General features: G+C 32.5%; 1 protein-coding gene across 2 annotated transcripts in view; it reads right to left on the bottom strand.

Annotated features, from left to right (window-relative positions):
- The window catches only part of UGP (UDP-glucose pyrophosphorylase), a 42,645-nt gene extending 22,823 nt beyond the window's left edge, over nt 1-19,822 (bottom strand). The window contains exon 1 of one of the 2 annotated variants that reach the window (XM_089640059.1): nt 19,686-19,822. In XM_089640059.1, the coding sequence (XP_089496185.1) occupies nt 19,686-19,715 (30 nt within the window). In that variant the 5' untranslated portion in view covers nt 19,716-19,822. Of the gene's footprint in view, nt 1-2,711; nt 2,889-19,685 lie in introns of those variants that run through there. The other variant, XM_089640060.1, reaches the window with a different exon arrangement.
- Between the last annotated feature and the right edge of the window lie 977 nt (nt 19,823-20,799).

Below are 20,799 nucleotides of genomic sequence, written 5' to 3'. Positions count from 1 at the left end.
ATTTTTTAACTGAAAACTGTTTTAGAAAGGTGATGAAATAAGCTTTCGAATTTTATTATTATAAATAAACATGTTATTTTAATTGTAAAAAAATTAATGCGAACATAAAAACAAAATAAAATGGTTCAGTTTTTTGTAATAAAAATTACTGATAACGAAAAATATATAAAAAACACACTTTTAATTTTATTAGACAAATAAACGTTAATGCCACCTTACTTTTTGTCGTTCCACATAAAATAATTAATACAAAATTCAGTTTTCAAATTACAGTCGGAACCTTTGGTTTCATATAGGCGCACATTTTATTTGTACTGTGGTTAACTTCTAGATTTGAATATAAAGCGTGGTGTTCGTTCACACCATATTTCTCACCGCAACAGTAAGGGAGACGCAACGATTTCTGAGATCATGAGTTAAAACACGGGAAAATAGCTACAAGCCAAAAATAAGTATATATTCTTGGTATACCTTATATCGTAGGTAATAGGCATTAAAATCGCTTGACAAACGGAGTCTAGAAACATTCGATTTCAAGCAAAAACTGTTTTTTATTTATTTTGTAAATAATTTTAGAAGAAAGCAAAAAAGTTAATCAAGTGAAACTGTCACAGATAATCTTAGCTATAATACTGTATTTTTAAAAAGTTGTTTCCTTTATGCGTTCATACATTTCTATTGAGAAAAAATATTTTTCAGTAGTTTACATTTATATTTTTTATTGAGTAATTTATTTTTTTATTTGTATTCTACTAAAGCGAAGCGATAGGAAAACCTTCAATTTATCTAAAGCAATTTTTTTGGTATTCATAATGTACACCAATTCGTTATAAAGATTAATCAAAATAATGATTTGGCATTAAGCTTCGCCTTAACTGTCTTATATAGGTTTTAATTTATTGGATAGGTTCGATTTTGTAATGATTGCTAGCAATTATAATAATTATAGATATATATCTAGTCGATAATATCATTATGATGAATCAATCTTACACAAATGTCAATCAGACAAACATAACATAAAAAAACAGAATACATATAATTACCATAATATGAATTTAGTAATTGCATCATTCAACGACCCTGAGAAAAACACTACCCGTTTTCAATGTTTGCTTGGATTAAATAATAATTTTATGACGTTGGTGGAATTTATTTCATAGAAACGCAATTCTAATGAAAACATAAATCTTACAAGTACAAAATAGTAAACCTATAGATTATAAATAAATATTTGTTACTGGCAAGTTAAACATAATTATATGTGTATGTTATTATTATGTTTGAGAATCCTCAATATTGTATAAATAATATTGATTTGGTAATAGTCAACAAATATAAAAACAAAACAAGTCGAATTGTGAATAATCTTCATACTTATATTCACGGTCAGGTACCAAAATTTTAACAATAAAGCAGAAATATGATTATGTTACTAAAACAGCAGACATTCGCGAACTGTGAGTTCTGACATCACGAAATTTTAACCCTTTTTTCTGTCTGGTTTATCTAGGTCAGGACAATTATTTTAAGGCTTTTACTTATGAATAGTAAAAATTATACAGTATTTAACATAGCTAAATTACCTCAGTAAAAATCTTTTGTATTTTTAAGTGATAAATTGAAGATGTTCACTGACTTGGAATAATTATTTCCCTCCATTAGTATTCTCGGCAATGAGGAATACATATAGTAGTTAGTCCCAGAATTTTTGCATTGAAATAAATCCTGAGTTGCGGCTTGCAGCGCAATTTCTTTCATGATATTATATACCCAGTGCTTAAAAAGCATATTTTAAACCTAATTTTTAAGACACAAAATCCCGGGCGAAGTAGGGTAGTAACTACTAATAAATAATAAAACAATATTGTGGATTTCACCATTACATCAAAATACCCAATTATTATATCAATTTTCATTATTACATGAAGGACATTAATATTACATCAAGTCATTCATTTTTGGCAGCGTAAAAAAAAGTATATTTTATTTGTATTATATTATTATTATACGTAAAATTATTTTTTTCACAATTATTCAATTCTAGACCTAATAATGGTAGGCGTTAAGCTAATAATAAGAACCAAATTCTAACCAAAGTAACACAAAATCTTAGAGTAAGTATTTTGTTACGATATTATTCCCGTAAGAAATCTATTTATATAAAGAAGAGCGTCTGTGACAGGCGGGCGTCGTGGATTTGATTTTAATACAAATCTATAGTTGTATTCAAAGACTGATGAAATTTTGCAAGCTTAACCTTGAAAACTAGAAAGGTTACTGTGTACACTACATTTCGAAAAACATCCAATTACTCTTTCCAACCCATTAAAACAGAATTATGACACTTCTAGAAGAATCTTTGTACACTTGACCTTCAAAATTTAGAGGAAAATTACTGCCTACATCTGATTTAGAAAACAGTCCGGGCAACGCCGGGGACTTCGTCTAGTACGATATAATACTACTCCCGTGTTCAAACTGAAAAGATACATTGTAAAATAATGTATTGTAAATATTTCTACTCAGCGTGGCCTTCAACGACTTCCAAAGAAAACATCACTCATTTGACCTCTTGATTACAGATTACATTATCTTCTCTAAGAGAAGATTTATTAAACTACCAAAGAAAATACAACCTCTTCCAATATCACTACTTTCAATTCAATAGATCGAATGCTCATAATATGTCAAAACTACGAAAATCTTACCTGTTTCAAAAATGCCTCCATTTTCCTGTCAAACTTAAAAAACGTAACAGTAAAACTCAAAGTTCGCGCCTTTCCTAAGAAAATAGCGGGAGAATTTTCCAAGATGGAGTCTTTACCACCAGCTGAGCTCACACACTGACAAACTGACAACTGAAAACCGAGAGCAAGAACTAATGAATTATTCTTTCGGAAAAAACATAATGCATATCACAATTATTACACACAGTGTTATCGCGGTACATAATATTTATTATCTCCTTATGCTCGTGTACACGGTGGACAGTAAACGACGTCCATTTTGACAATAATTTGAAATTTAAACGTTTTTAAGAAGTATGTACTTACCCACATATGACGTTAAGCAAATAAGTTGGTACCTACCCAATGACCGATAATTTAACTATACTGCGTTTTTCAATCGAAGTTTAACATTTTTGTGATTTTGTACGTTTTAATGTGAGGCCCAAAAAATTTTACAAACTGAATAAGAGTTTGTGTAAATTTTCATGTCATTATTTTTGTGATTGTGCAAAAATCAATGAAATATTAGTGTTTATGTATAGTTTAACATAAAATAACGAGAATTTTGCACAATTTAATTAAAAATGTCAATGATAATTTTCGCAAATTTAATTTTTTTTTAATAGACTTAATGGGACCGGGGAACGCAAAAACAAGAAGTTCATAAAAAAATAAAAATAAAAACGTCTCACCGTGTTCGCCAAAAAACTTACAAAAAAAACATACTGTTCTTAAACAATGGTCTCACTGACGTCCCACCATTGTGTTATCCAAAATGATATGTACGGAGAGACTCGCCAAATTAGAACAAAAGTGACAAAGGGATGATCCTGCCTGAGACCTCCATCGTAACCAGCTGTTGTACGTAGGTATACTGTTGTCTATACAAGATGTCCGGGGGTAAAGTGCGCTAACTTCGGGGGATGATTCCACATAGTACAAGTAAAAAATATAAATAATTTTTTTTAGAAAATCCATCGTTTTAAAGTAGTTTTTACGTAAAAAAATTGAATTTTTTGTATGGGAATTTAAAAAATATATATTTATCTCTTTTATTTCTACCATCTTGTAGAATCACCTCAAGTTAAGGCACTTTACCCCCGAACACTCGTATGTGTTTTAAATATAATAAAAAAGACCACAAGAAATGTCATCTTATTTCGACCTGGAAAAAGCATTCGACAAGGTTGACATCGACATTCTTCTAAATAAGCTAGCTTCATTTGGTTTTTCCAAAAGACTACTCTGTTTTTTTGCTTCATGTTTTCGAAATCGTAGACAGTTTGTTTATTATAAGGGTTCCAGTTCTTTGGAATTCACAGTTTTTTCTGGAGTTCCTCAGGGGTCTATCCTTGGACCACTTCTGTTTCTGATTTTTATCAACGACATTGGTTCAGTCATCACACATTCGCTGTATTTACTATTTGCAGATGACTTGAAACTATATCGTTCAATAAAAAACCATCTCGACTGTATTCTCCTTCAACGTGATATCGACTGCGTCTCAAACTGGGCCAAAATAAATGGCTTAAACTTCAGTACACCCAAGTGCAATATCGTCTCGTATACAAGATCAAAGAAACCGCATGTATTTGAATATACAATCAATGAAATTATTCTCCAACACCTAAATCAAAGATCTAGGAGTTATTTACGACAGCAAACTAACCTTTCACCAACACATCGATGATTTAATAAGCAGAGGATACAGGCTTCTCGGCTTCGTAATTAGAAACTCATATCCGTTTCGTAACACAAAAACACTGACGTTATTATATAACACACTAGTCCTAAGTGTACTTGAATCAAACTCGATCATCTGGGCTCCACATGAATTAACATACACTTTACGCATTGAAAGAGTCCATAAATTTTTTTTAAGGTTTTTATTCTCGCGGCTCTATGGACGTTACCCTTGGCTTTACCCATCGATTTATATATTAGGCATGACCAATTACCACTCCCTAGAGACACGTAGAGGTATTGCTTTGCTTAAATATTTTTTCCAACTAATAAACGGTCACTTATCTAATAATGAGATACTGGCCCAATTAAATTTTTTTGTACCAGAGTCTCACTCTCGAGGACGTCATCACAATCTTCTATATAGTAGAAAGCCGCACTAATTTATTAATGAACTCACCTGTGGGGAGAGCTACGTGCTTTTTGAATGCGGTAGATAAGAAATTAGATTTATTTTTTGTGTCCTATAGCGCATTTGCGAGATTTTTGGCATTGCATATACACTGCATGAATGGTACAATTATAACGTCTTAGGCTTTATTACCTGTAATTGTTATAAATAAATGTACAAATTATATATAAATAAATAAATAAATAAATACATAAATGTGGGCATGTTTTTAATACAAAACTGCGTTTACGATTATCAAATGAGACCTGCGATGTCAGGCGAGTATAAGTTTTAGATATAGACTAAGTAATACATCAATGGTTTTAGACTACTCTGTTTCCATTCAAATTTGTATGGAAGGCATTTCTAGTTTTCTTCTTTATCTATGATAATATGTTATATTCTTACATGTTACAACTGAACTGTCATCGATAGCGGGCCGCTAGAGTGATTTCTCTAGTCTCTGAGACATCTGTTTATCTAGGTTATGTAAAGGATTTTTGTAATTCAAAAATGGGGATTGAATAATAATTATTCGCCGTCAATGGAAACAAACTTTAAAAAAAAAGTATACAAATTCGTAGTACCCGTATTCATACTATCAACTTTGAGATTAAAAAAAATCACGTGACCCGTAATGACCAATAGACATTGGGGGACATCTCTTATGCGATTGTCATTAAGATAACATTAATAAACTTAAATTAAAAAACCGGCTGGTTAGTAATTAACGTACTACCACCATAAACACATTACGAAAATGACCACGTTCCAATTTTTAATTTAGTTTATTCGTTTCATATTGATATTATATTTGTGATAAATGGACAGACATCGTAATACTCTGTACGTGAAATTATATAGTTAGTGGTAATCTTCATCCTTAGCGTTGTTTGCAAATACATAAGCCAATTGAACAAATATAATTATCAACCAAGTCAAGAATTGCGAATAAAGATAGCATATTCAATTTAGCCGACCATTTTTTATTAATGTTTGTGATCACATAAAAATAATAAAATAAATACAAAATATTGTTTATTGTTAAGTTGGAAGTGAAAGCTTATTCTGCGTATACACGTACGATCCGAAATGCGAGCCGAGCCGCGAATTATGGGAAACGAACGAAGCAACTGCAAGCGGAATTTCGCAAAATGTATACGCAGAATTAGACAATGCATGGACACGGACAAGAGCAATCGGGAACGTAAATGCACACAAAGAAATTAAATCGATTATTTTAGAAATGAAATCTTTTAAATGTCGAGAAAGTAATCGAATATTTCGATAAAGCCCATCTTTGAACGGAAAAAATCAAAAATTTAAAAAGTAGGTGGGTAGGTACCTACCGACCTAATACATTTGAATATATTTTTTTAGCCACGACATTCATGACAAATTTACCAATTTAATCGATCATAAAGCAAGTTAATCAATTACTGCTTTTTTACATTAAAAATAGCAAAAATCAAAAAGTAGGTATCTACTCAAATTACGTATTACTAGATGAAAAAATGACCTTCATTTATCGTATGCAAATATGTTAATAATGTATAAAATACGTTAAAATATTGATTTTTAAATGTAAGTAGATACTTATCACGATTGAGTACTATTTTAAAGACTCGCAATCCCGGGCCTCATTTGCAATCTCGAGATTTGAAAAAAAAAATTGTCATAAATTCCAGTGTTTTCATTAAGTACTTGATTTTACTTCAGTCATTTGGAATCACCAATTGATCTATTGAAAACTTAAAAAAAAAAAATTACAAAACTACTGTATATTGCTTTAAGGCGAAGCTTAATGCTAAGATTAATCTTTATAACGAATCGGTGTACATTATGAATACCAAAAAATATGATTTAGATGAATTGAAGGTTTTCCTATCGTTTCGCTTGAGTAGAATACAAATAACAAAATAAATTACTCAATAAAAATTATAAATGTAAAATACTAAAAAAAAGATTTTTTCAATATAAATGTATGAACGCGTAAAGGAAACAACTTTTTAAAAATACAGTATTATAGATAAGATTATCTGTGACAGTTTCACTTGATTAACTTTTTTGCTTTCTTATAAAATTATTTACAAAATAAATTGAAATCTAACGTTTCTAGACTCCGTTTGTCAAGCGATTTTAATGCCTATTACCTACAATATAAGGTATACCAAGAATATACACATTTTGGCTTGTAGCTTCCCCTTAATAATGGTAGTAAAATCACTGATGCGATTCTTACAGAAAACTAGCTGACGTATACGCGGCTTTGATCGGCGACTTATAAATGGTTTAGGGTAAAGTTTTGAGGTTGTGAGGCCATTTTAAGATATACCTACAATTTCATAGTACTTACATAATTTTGATGTATCTCATAAGGTTTATCCAGCGTTAGCAAAGTAAGCGCCCGAAAAAAAAATATAACAAAAATCGGCTTTCCTCTACTATCTATAAATATAATATGCATGTATTATATATATATAAAACTTTCGGAAGAAAATCTGTAAATGATAGTGAAAATCCTATCAAAATCCGTTGCGTAGTTTAGAAGAACTAAACGCTCAAACAGAGAGATACGGATAGCGACTTTGTAATTATACTATTTAGAGATTGTGAAACGTTTAGTTGATTCATTATATTATTATCTGTAATAGCATTTCATTGCCCTGAAAGCCATCCAGATCAAAGGATTTATTCTGTATACCGCATTGTAAATCGCAAGTATACGCAAACTTCATTAATGGGACTATTGTATCTGAAAAACATCCAACACCCTACGAGATGTACAAATACTAACTGTACCTTGAAAACAAACTGACTGAGTCTGAATGATGCGAAAATTATAGATAATCATTTTTAATGTTAACCTTGTTCTAATAATATCCTATTGTTTATTTTTGTTTTTGTTTACATTATAATTACCTATGTATAATTACTTATATACACCTATCATAATCATTTTTAATGTTAACCTTGTTCTAATAATATCCTATTGTTTATTTTTATTTTTGTTTACATTATAATTACCTATGTATAATTACTTATATACACCTACGTAATTAATGGAACTTATTTGGTTTGTCGTGTGTTCATTTTACAGTGTAATTATTGTATATTATATCGACATATTTAATTAACCAGTATTTGAGATAAAACATACCTCGATGATGTAAGTTTTTTCTCTGTTATCTAAACATTGAAAAAGGTCCGTTGTCACTGTATTATGCCGTAAATCATATAATAAATGTATCACATAAAAGCCCACTAGAACGTTTATAAGAGATAAATAAAATAAATGAATATAATATACGGCTCGGTTTCCTAAATATTTATAAGAAAATTTAAATACGATTAAAACTAAATCAATAGGGGTAAAAATAAAATTTTGATATTTTAATAAGTCACACCAGGCACGCTGTGAGCACAATTGTTTTATTATATTTACAAACTACAGGTTAAATCAATATTTTGTAATCAAGTAACATAAGGCAGGGATTATATTGATGACGCGAGGATGAACAATTCTGATTATCCCGGGGTTACTGATTTTCAGAACCTGAAAAATGCCGGGATTCCGTATCCCGGGATCGCACTCCGTACCCTAATTTTGAAACACGACTCAGTGAATACGTGACACACCGAAGAGATAAATCGCTAGAAATGCAATCTGGGCGTGTCCAAACGTCCGAAGTAAGCGTAATTTTTCCTTTCTTTTGGTGAAATCGATAAAAAAATTTCAAATATCGAAATTCTTTCTTGAACAGATAAGCAATTTCATTGGATAGTCTGAGATCTAGGAGACAAAGGTCTTACATAAATTAGAGACAAACGTATTTGTAATATCCTTGATATTAGTGTAGAGCTCACCCATAGATGGCACTAGGTTAGTCTATTAAGTTATCCATAGATGAAGTATTTTAGAGACCGAGTGGATAAACACGAGGGGAAACTATAAGTCGGGGTCCGTACTATCCCTACCGCCGGCTAAGTAAGATTTAAGAACTAATAATAAAGTTTTTTTTGTTTTAGGCAATTCACCCTAAAAAGAGTGCTATGTGAATAATAAAGTTAATTTATAACATTAACGGCCGTCGTTCCCAACTTTTCGAAGGAAGTGGCCCCACCCACTTTCATAGACAATAAAATGACATCAAAGTAAAATTTTTCAATGTTAAATTAATATTGATGAATTAATTATTGTGTTTATTATTTAATGCATTTAATTTTTTTTACATAAACCGATATTTTATATATTTTTTACCTGGCGTATGTAATAGGTTAAAAATAAAGTATGTGCTTGAATTTAATGCCATCGTGTCTTGGCGTCGCGAATATTTTTCACTCTGTCGACACTTTTCATAAGTAGTCATTTACTGAGGCAGGCTTAATCCAGTAGTTTGCCTTCCTTAAATTGGTAGATCGCTCAGTCGTCAACTTTCCGTTGGAAAGAGCGTAGTTGTGCTCTTGAGCAGTGTTGAGCCAAAATTTCGGCTTAACTGTTGATCAGTAGGATTGGGAACAGCGGCCGTAAAAGTCCAAGTGTTTTATTGAAGCCGGAGTTTTATTGAATAAGAGGGTTTGTGAGAAAACTCAGGAGACACAATAGTTTTCTTACAAATGTGCATAGATAACACTTCCAGTGGTTTACTGTTCAGTGACGCCGACAGCTGTGAAGTGTTGTATTTCTGACCTCCGAGCATCGGTCAGAGGTTCGCCTCATTTCGAATGCGAAGAATACGATACGTAATTCTCTAATTACGACTGGCATTGATTGCTACCTAAATTGATAAGTAGGTCCCTGTCCCTGCATTGGTCAATACGAACTTAATGAGGTATCTACACATACACAAGGTTAACCGTGCAGGCGGTCAAAAGAGGAACTAACAAACCAACAAAGTAATTATTTTTAATCCAGAGATTCTCATTACCGACGACACCCACTTCATAGATTAGTATGACAATTTGTAGCTATAGATATATCATGGGCGTGCATCGCAACCCCATAGAAGCTGTGAATAATCGAAAAAAAGAAGATTATAAAATTCCGTTATATTAATCAAAAAAAGTATTTTTTATGATACATTTCGTTTTTGGAGAGGTGCTTGGTGCGGGGAGGGAAAGTTGGAGATTGGTTCGGATCTTTCACGACGCCATGCACGAGTATGCTGCCCTGCAGTGTTGGTTGCACGTAAACCAAACTTTTAGGTGCTATTCTTGCAATGATCTAAAGAGCCTAAATGTTAATAATACCACTTTAAAATGTTTACAGGATGCAGAGTTTACGATTCCACATATATGTTTTGCAAAACTAAGTATTTTTTATTTAATTTTTCTTTCTTAACTACCATACAAAATATTTATTTGTTCACAAAGTAGGTTTTGTCAGTAAGTTATATTTCTAATACTTAATAGCATTTAATTTTAAACTTATTGTAGTACGATATTAAAATTAAGTTTTATTTCTAAATTTAAAGTACTTAAAGTGACCCAATGAACTCGAACAGTGCCACTAGGGTTCTAAGGACGGGTTGTTTTGGAGAATTTGAAAAATTATTTTTTTTCAAAGTTAATTTTCAATTTCTGTTATTATTTCAGTTCTGTCAAATAACTGGCCTGTATTGATATAATAACAGAACTTGAATAGGAGATTCACAGAAAGTTAACGTTGAAATTGCATGAATTGTTCAAATTCTATGAAACAACCCGTCCTTAGTGTAGTACATATTCTGTTAATAGATTTTTTTTAAATTAACATGTAACTAACTACCATCAAGCCGTTTCTCGGCAAGGATACGCAGAGGGTAGACCGCCATATAATTCTGTCTCGGCACACACTCCTTGCTTCATTCACATTCATATAAAATCGTCTCAGACATACTACGTATTCTATCATTCTGACTCTTGACATACCCCGACTCAAGTATTTGATTCACTTGATCGTGCCATGACTTTCTCGGGCGTCCCCGAATTCTTCTACCATTAAGATGAAGCTACAAGCCAAAAATGTGTATATTCTTGGTATACCTTATATTGTAGGTAATAGGAATTAACATCGCTTGACAAATGGAGTCTAGAAACGTTCGATTTCAAGCACAAAACTGATTTTTATTTATTTTGTAAATAATTTTTTAAGAAAACAAAAAAGGTAATCAAGTGAAACTGTCACAGATAATCTTAGCTATAATACTGTATTTTTAAAAAGGTTATGCGCTCATACATTTCTATTGAAAAAAAATAATTTTTTAGTAGTTTACATTTATATTTTTTATTGAGTAATTTTTTTAAATTTGTATTCTACTCAACCGAAACGATAGCTTCGCCTTAACATGTAACAAACGTTAAAAAAATCCGAGGGTTTTCATAGCCATTGGCAACTAGCCGAATGACGGCACTGCAGCTATAGTCCAAAACACTTGTTCGTTTTTTTCACTTTTGAGGTGATTGGTGTTTATTATTCATGAAATGTCTTCCAAATGCAGATTGAACATTGTGGTATAGAGCTTGGGAATGCTGACATTTACCTACGCCGTATGAATGCGAAATTTTAGCATTCGTGTAAAATTTCACGTTATGTTTACTTATTGTATATACTGCACTGCTTAATCGTACTGAATGTCAACTGAGAATTATCTCCATAAGATCACAGATATCGAATTGCATAGCAGACTAAAATATAGATTAGTTTCACGCTTCTTATAGGTACCGGAATAAAGGCATGCTAAAACTGGTTAGAGTGCATTCTGTAATGCAATCCGTAATCGAATAGAGCGTAGACTGCAACCGGACACAATGCACTCTGAAATCAGACAGAATGAATTCTGAAACCGACTAGAGATTGAAGGGTTATTTCTACGAAATTAGCGTTTCGATTACCAATTATTTCCATAAAATGCATATTACAATCTTTTACTCATCACTAGAAAGTTTTATTCGGCACGAATATAAGGGGAGTTCGTATAGTTTCGGACAACTTATACTATAGTATCGTACAAGCCATATATCTCTTATTGGCGTATACATTATATATATACAGGGTGTATCGGCACGTACCCGACAAACTTTAACTAGCTATTCCCTAGCACATTTGGAGTAAAAAATGTTATGGGCACTTGGCTGTACGGTAAATTTTTTTTAATAAAAAAAATATTATTCATATTTTCACCACATGTCACCAATGTTTTATCCTTTGTCAAAGTTTGAAAAACCCATCTGGCAATATTTTATTCGAGTTTCGTTGAATAATGTACGAACGTACCTACATTGGCGCGCTTTTACAATCACAACGAAATGGCATGGCACCATTCGTCTCATTTTTAACTATTATTATTTAGTGTGTATGAAAGAGCGAGGACCCTTTTTGACACACTTGCTAATAACAGCTGTTGAATACGAGAAACAATGCCAAAGACAGTGACGGAGTTTGGATTTTTTTTGTTTTTAATTGAAAAAAAAAAATTACCGGACAGCAAAGTGCCCATAACATTTTTTATTCCAAATGTGCTAAGGAATAGCTGGTTAAAGTTTGTCGGGTACGTGCCGATAAATCCTGTATAGAGCAATATAAGTGCATAATACTTTTGAAAAAAGTTGTGTTCGTTTGGCTCCCGCCGGAGCCGATTATAATTTTTTTGTGTTCAGATTTCGATTATTGCTTCTCGATATTATGACTCGAATTTTATTCGAAGTCAAATAAAAGGTAGGTTATTAATTTTAAAACATTTTTACATATTAAAATACTATGACTAAATTCCAATGACAATCAAATTGTAAGTGTGCCAGGCGCGCGGTAATTCTTTTAAACTCCACTTGGTTCGTTTAACACGGCCGTTTCGGGAAGTATCGGACACACGATTTTGATTTGAATTATTTAACTTTACTAAATGTCACTCCATACAAAAACAGCCCAAAATGGCAGCAAAGGGATCGTTTTATAAGGTAAATTTGGTCATCATTCAAATAAAAATTTAATTATATATAACGCATAATTTACCATCTATCCAGAAGTAAACCATTGTTTATTGCAGTAATTAAGGCGAAGCTTAATGCTAAATCACAATTTTCGATTAATCTTTATAACGAATTGGTTTACATTATGAATACCAAAAATATGCTTTAGATACATTTAAGCTTTTCCTATCGTTTCCGTTGAGAAGAATACAAATAAAAAATTCAATTACTTAATAAAAAATGTTAATGTAAGCTACAAAAAAAGTTGTATTCTACTCAAGGGAAATGTATGAACGCATAAAAGAAACAAATTTAAAAAATTCAATATTATGATAAGATTATCTGTGACAGTTTCTCTTGATTAACTTATTTGCTCTCTCATAAAATTGTAAACAAGTTAAATAAAAACCACTTTCGAGCTTGAAATCGAGCGTTTCTAGACTACGTTTGCCAAGCGATTTTAATGCCTATTTCATGTGTATTCGTGACGATATAAGACATACCAAGAATATACACTTTTTTGGCTTGTAGCTTCCTCTTAAGTTGAAACGAAGTGTTAATATCTATAATGTGTGCTTATTAAAAGTACAGCGGTTAGGGAAATAGTTACCGAATTCTCCCATGAAATGCGGGCGTCAGGGTAACAGCTGTCTTGCTTTCTAGATAACAGAAAATATCAAAAGCATGCTTTTTAATATTTAATACACAATATGGACACCTGGCAAACGTGGGATGTTCAATTAATAATAAAAATAAGCCTATTCTAGTCCAGGCGTACTCGAGGTAGAATGATTCGTTAATTATTAAGGAATCATTATACAGAGTTTTCCAATAAGAGGTGTTATTTTGATATTCAATCGTAAAAGATCAATGATTTCGTTGATTGTGTGGCACGTAGCGCCGTCTAGTTGAAAGTAAACGTTGTCCAGATCAATACCATCCAATTCCGGCCATAAAAAATCATTAATCATCTCTCGATAGCGCAATCCATTCATCGTAACTGTTGCTCCAGCCTCATTTTCGAAAAATTAAGGTCTAATGACTCCGCTGGACCATAAACCGCACCAAACGGTCACACGTTGAGGATAGAGAGGCTTTTCAACAATAACTCTTGGGTTTTCCGAGCCCCAGATGCGACAATTTTGCTTGTTGACGAAGCCACCGAGGTGGAAACGGGCCTCATCACTCAAGATGATTTGCATTTGATTCACTCAAGTGAATTTTAATAATTTCAATGCGTTGTTGAAGTGTGTATCGTTCCATTTTTATTAATGGCGTAGTTTCTACTTGTCAAATGTCAAAAAATGACAGCTTCAAAAGTAACATCTACCGAAATAACGGGCTATTCAAAATAACACCTCTTATTGGAAAACCCTGTATATGTACTCGGATTCTATCTTAAAAAAGATTCAAAATTACACCCAAAATATGTTAACAAATGACCCCCACCTACCATGAACATATTTTTCAATCATATTACATCACTACCTACTTGCCAAAATTCAACACATGAAGTTAGGCGACACATTACGCTATTCGCATCGTAGCTTGGCTATTTTCAGCATATCGCTCGCTATAACGTCACTACCTATGGGAATGAATGGCGAGCGATATGCTGAAATAGGCCAAGCCACGAAAATATAGCGCACTTATAGCGTGGTCTGTCGTAGGCTTAAAAAAAAACTTCCCATCATTTCACACGTTATTCCAAGACGAAATTTGGATTCTGCATTTCTTTCCTATTTAATTTTTAGTGTGCCAGGCTATTCAGACCTGGTCTGAAAATAAAACTAAAGATATTTTAAGCAACGTGTGGTCTCTCCCCAGGCCAATACTTTAATTTTTTTATGTGGATACGCACAAGAGTTCCAACTGCTCCCAATCGTCTGGGGTCAGTGATATTGCATCCCCAGTCGGGGTGTATTATATTAGGTTGAAGGTGGTAAGAAGGAGATGGGGAAGAGGGAGGTGGGAAGGTACCTGACTATTCGACCTGGTCAAATATTTCAAGTAATGCTTCAATTCCAAATGTTGGTCTTTCAACTGGGCAATACTGAGAATTCTGTCACTCTGGAACGTGTCGCAAAAATGTTACATATTATTTTTAATGAATTAATTATGAAACAACACAAATTAATTAAACATAATTTGATTGTGCACACATGGATTTGAAAACGCCATCTCCGGATCCATAGTCAAGAGCCTTACCTCTCTACCACGGAGGCCGTCGATACTGAGAGAATGCAGAATTTCTACTCTTGAAAGTCTTGAACGATATCTAATAAATAATTATGTTAATTTATTTATTTTGCAAGCATAGAATAAAGAATAATGCATTAATAATGAATGTTGAAATACTAATAAAAAATGTTTGACCCGCAACATCTGTGTCAGGAGTTAAAAAGATTACCGCTCTGTCAAGTAGGTTATCAGATCGTTGAATCGGGTCACAAAAAATTATTGGGCATCGTTCAAAAGAATGGATTGAGTTCGACTATCAAAAGTAACGGACTTCAAACAACTGGTACTACAATAAAGTAAAAACTAATAAATACAAATTATTATCTATAAAGCATCTTTATTAGAACACACACAAACACCTCATAATGCCGGACATCATATACTGATGTTACTGAACTGTTTCATGGTGACAAACGGACGCTTTCTCCTGATTAAGGTTTTCTATGGTTTACCTTAATACAACAGGCAAATGCGGAGGAATTCCTAAGAATAGGCCATAGACGACTCCTTCCTACTCCCAACACAACACAAACAGACATGTATGTAATATATGGCCGTGGTTTTGACTACTGTTGCAGATGCTTGGGCTGACGATGATGCAAAAACATGCTATTTTAGTAGGGTTTTTAGGAAACTAAAAACCCTACTGAGAAAATACAAGGCCTCTAAGTCTACAATAGCCATATGAGGTAAAAATTGTGAGGCGCATATGACGCCGTTCTATTTGTATAAAGAACGTTAACTTTAAATTTAGTAAATTTAAATGATTCACTACATGGAAAATAAGAATCTAGAAAATGAAAAAAAATATATATATTATTATTAGAGAATGTATGTATATTAATTGAAATTCATTTATGTACTTACTTACTGAGAAAGAGAAGTTTAGCGAAGATCACAAAACTTGTCAAGATTAACTTTTAAATTGGTACATAAAATTACATCAATTTAATTGCGCCGTTGCTTTGATGTAAAACTGAGATGGTGATTGATATTGCACTACAATTCTGCTGCACTTCAGAAACGTAAGTACAGATTCTCAAAGGCCGTTTCTGGGTATATCTGATGCACTGTTATCGGCACACATCATTTTTAAATTTAAGCCCTCGTAATGTAGGTGGAAAAACGTCGTTGCTACGTTAAATTGTGTTTAAACTATGAATAGTAGATAACGTTCCTATTTATGAGCCACAATAACACAACATAATTACAGTTGGAGCCACATAATGACACGATCAACTATTGACATGAAATTATAGTCTAAGTTCACACAAGTCATCGTCGATATTTATGATATGTGCTCGGCGACTGTGTCCACGTTTTTATTATTGTAGGTCTTATCAAATGCGCCTCGGTCAAATATAATTGCTAGAAACAAATTGATGTATAAATCTAAGCGAAAATTATAAAATGGATGAATGAATAAAAAAGCTTGAATACATGGTACCAGTAACAAACTTAAAATTGGTGGAAAATGAGAGACCCTGCACCAAAATGACAAAGCTGTGGTTAATAAATTAAGAATCCTTGTGTCTTTGAATATCTAAATGTACCTACCTGAATAATTATCTATATGATTAAGTAAAATGTACCTATTTCTATAACCAAGATAAATGCATGTATCTTTGAAATAGAAGATGTACTGTTAAATGTATTAAATACTAAGAAATATTGATTTGGTAGAACCTACAGACAAGCTGTCATGTGACAGCTTTGATGGATTACCTATTGTAAACTCTAAATAATATTCATGTTATTGTAATGTTTGTACAATAAAAAATGAGACGAGATATCTTAAAAAAATCACAGTAAATTCAATAAACCCTTTCATCTACTGGAGTGCTAGATTTAAGGCCTAAGAGAAGGAGAAATAATGAGTATTTGTACTGCTGCTGATCCAGAGTAAGATTCTGCAGGTACAAAGTACTGTGATTGGCTGGTCACATAGAAAGAATGCCAGCTGATAGGATACCGAAAATTATGAGTGAGTGGAATGCCCCGGTAGAAGTGATCAAAAGGTAGATTGAAGAAGAGGCGAATTGACTATGTGGAAGAGGATTGGAGCAGGATGTGAGGGTCAGAGGACTGAGACGAATAGCTAGAGACCGAAGCCAGTGGAGAACATTTGTGGAGGAAGTCAGTTCATCACGTCAAAAAACATGATCAAGTCAGCCCCAGAGGCAGATCAGAGAAGAAGTGAATTGATTGCCATAGAGCTGTACAATTATAGGAGCTATTGTGTACTAATATCTCCTCGCTATTGCGTACTAATGTCTCATCGAAAAGTGTTCTACTATTAATTAGCACTCGAGAAACGTTGTGCAGGGACCGGATTCAATAGATTTCAGCCGTTCGCCGTTAGAGCATAATTGGAAATCAAAAAGTGGAACCACATTTTTCTCTTCATGTCTCATCTAAATATAATTCATCAATGTTGACTGTGTGGAAGAAGATTAGAGCAGGATAGGAAGGCCTGAGGACTTCTTTTTCTTCTTTCATATGGTGGGGGGTCATCGAGGGACATCTAGGTCTGCAAGCCAATCTAAGGACTCAGGAGTCACCTTGTGGACTTGATCAATCCCATCAGGGAATGTGTGGAGGACATTCATTAACCACATAGCCTAGAGGCAAATAACTAGGGACCAAATCCAGAGGAGAAATTTTTTAGGGGAGGTCAAACGATGATGTCTTATAGCTGATATACATGATGCGGTGAATTAAAAACTAATATTTAGAAAATAAATAACTAGGTAACAGAAAGAGAGAAGGGAGGAGAGTAGAAAGGAGAGTAATAACAAATATATTGCTGTATTGAGAAAATAACTCTTTTCCATCAATAATTTCTACACTTCTGATCAAAATATCAATCTTTTATAACACAGTTTTTAATGATCTTCTCTCCAAAGCTTTAAGTCATTATTAAATTGAACTCTAAAATATGACTAGTGTATTTTGTACAGCGTAAAATTCTCCTCAAACATGAGGAATATACGTTAGCTATATTTTCATTATTCTATGGAATATCCACAATTAAAAATAATTATTATAATAATTAATCTCTTTCCTCTATGTGCGTTGTGTATTAGATAGAGGGAGTGTTTACAATAGAGCTATCAGCGGCAAACTTTTAGCATTTACTGCATTTAAAAAAAATCTGAATACTGCACCAAAATCCTTAATGCTCCTGACTATCCAGGGCCAGTGGGAATGATTTAGAATCGAAACATTGCTTGAAATGGCTTTAGCTATGTTTGGTGCCTTGGTCTGAGTAGCCAGATACTTCCCAACCTTTCTCGCAACATACCCCAATTGGGAATGAAAAATCTGAATACTGCACCAAAATCCTTAATGCTCCTGACTATCCAGGGCCAGTGGGGCTATACATTCCCAATTGGGGTACGTTGCGAGAAAGGTTGGGAAGTATCTGGCTACTCAGACCAAGGCACCAAACATAGCTAAAGCCATTTCAAGCAATGTTTCGATTCTAAATCATGGTCTTTCACCAGGGCACTACTGAAAGTATCTAACAATCATGGTTGAAACATGATAGATAAGAGTAAAATAGATTATTAAACTGGCACTCTGATGGGAATCCAACCTGATACCTTCTGATCCAAATTCAAGTGGTAGGTGTAACCACTCAGTAACAGAAACTATTGTTATGGCCCATTCTTCAATTAGTATAATAACATTTCCTGCAAATCTTGACAGTAAATTGCATGGAATTAAAAAAAGATTATGTTCTGAACCTTGAAAACTGAAGTATGTTGCTTTTTCGTCATAAATGTATTATAAGACATGCACGGATATGCATGGGTGCAGACTAAGTGTCGCAATTGAAGTGATTAAACCAATTTACATAATGTCAACTAAAATAATGAAGTACCCAATTAATTATATTATTACGCTTCGAATTGCACATTAGTTTAGTCTGGAAGCAAGTCTCCAATTGAAATAATCATTATTGTTTGTATTGATATATCCAAAACATAATAAATCACTTGAGAGTTTAAATACGCTGGAAAGTTTTATCAAGATAATAATAATTATTGTAAAATAATAAAGATATGAAATATATAAATATATATAATCTAAATTGCTATTGTACTGCAAAGAAAATTAGGGGCTTATCATAAAATTCATTTGATATTATAGTTGTTAACCTGCGCTGAAGGAAAATTTGTATGTATTAAAATATATTATTTTCATGTAGTATATTTTTGTAAGGTGTAATATTTTCCACCTGAGTCCAAAGTACTAAATAACTAACCTTTGAACTATCGGCTGACATAGTACAGAATTTAAAGGTCATTCTAACTATCATAATAATTATTTATGAATTTATCGCAGTAGACATTATTATTAAACTTTTGTAAATTATTTCATAGAATGCTGATTACTAGTTGTAATAATTTCGTTCTACGTCTGTCAGTCCATATCTCTACAACGAATAAAATATATAATAAATATTATCAGAATTCAAATTCATTTTCATTGACCTCTGAGAGTATTGAAGGTCGGCCTGAACAAAATCAAAACAAATACCAAAACGACAAATCATAAGTCAAGATAGCCGATTTCTGCGGTAGTAAGAACTATTATTATGCTTATTAAAGTTTTAAAATACTCACTTTCTTATCATCTTGGTCAACTTTGAGCATTTTCACGTTTTAAGTAGCCTTCACCTTTTATAGAGCGATAATAAAAGATTATTTTCGACGCCCGCCTTAAAAAATGTCACACTGAAAGACAAAACAACCATCCAACACCACCTATGGAGATTATAGTTAACCTCCAATCTCATCTGTCAAAATTCTCTTCGGCGGCAAATTCAAACAAATTAGGCTCCTAAATTTAATGATGTCGATGGCTGTTCAATCAGACATTGGTGGCCATATAATTGAACGCATTTATTTAATCGAAATAGCAAGTACTTTATTAGCGCTGTATAATCTATTTAAACATCTAAACAAATAAATGTGAGCGGTTTACTTATGAAATTGATTAAATTATATGAAAATTAAATACTTTGTATCCACCACTTTTAATCAATAATAAATTACATGTTTTAAAGCCAAAGGCTTCTTCGTCAGATATTGATAATTAACCATTTAAATTTTCATAGTCAGTTAATGTTCATTATTACTGGCTTTGAAACATGCAGATTATTATCGATTAAAATGATGCCATAAAATAATTTTGCAACTGTTGAAGAAGAAATAAATTAAAAGTTAAATTTTTATTTTATTATTTAATTATAAACAAAGTAATACTTTTTATTACCAAAAAAAAATCTGATTCAAATATTAAATTATAAATAACTAAATTAATGTATGGTAGGTAGGTATATAGTAATAAACTAAAATTTATATTAGATGCTCAAATGATTTAATATTTAAAAAAAAAATAAAAACCATACAAGAGACCCAGGGGGAAATAATTTCCCTCGGGCGTGTGACGTCTTTTAGGTTGGTATATGAATTTTTGAGGAAAGGAAGGAGTGAACCTGGGTCTTTAAGAAACCCATGTTGTAGGAGGGAGAAAACATGTTACCAGAAACATATCATTTCCATTATTGTCTGTACGTAGTAGAAATTAGCCGTGGAGTTGCAGCACCTAATCTGGATTTTTTGCAGGTCTAAAAATTAAAAATCGGTAGAGATGTATCAAAATACATCCCCAAAAGGTGTTTGAAGTACATTAAAAGTAAATATTATAATATTCATATTTTTGGCAAAATTAATA

This window comes from Hesperophylax consimilis, chromosome 15 (assembly GCF_061612785.1).
Source record: "Hesperophylax consimilis isolate HC1 chromosome 15, BYU_Hcon_1.0, whole genome shotgun sequence".
Lineage (NCBI taxonomy): Eukaryota > Metazoa > Arthropoda > Insecta > Trichoptera > Limnephilidae > Hesperophylax > Hesperophylax consimilis.
Note: the sequence above shows the minus strand (reverse complement) of the source record. Positions and strands in the feature narration are given on the sequence as shown.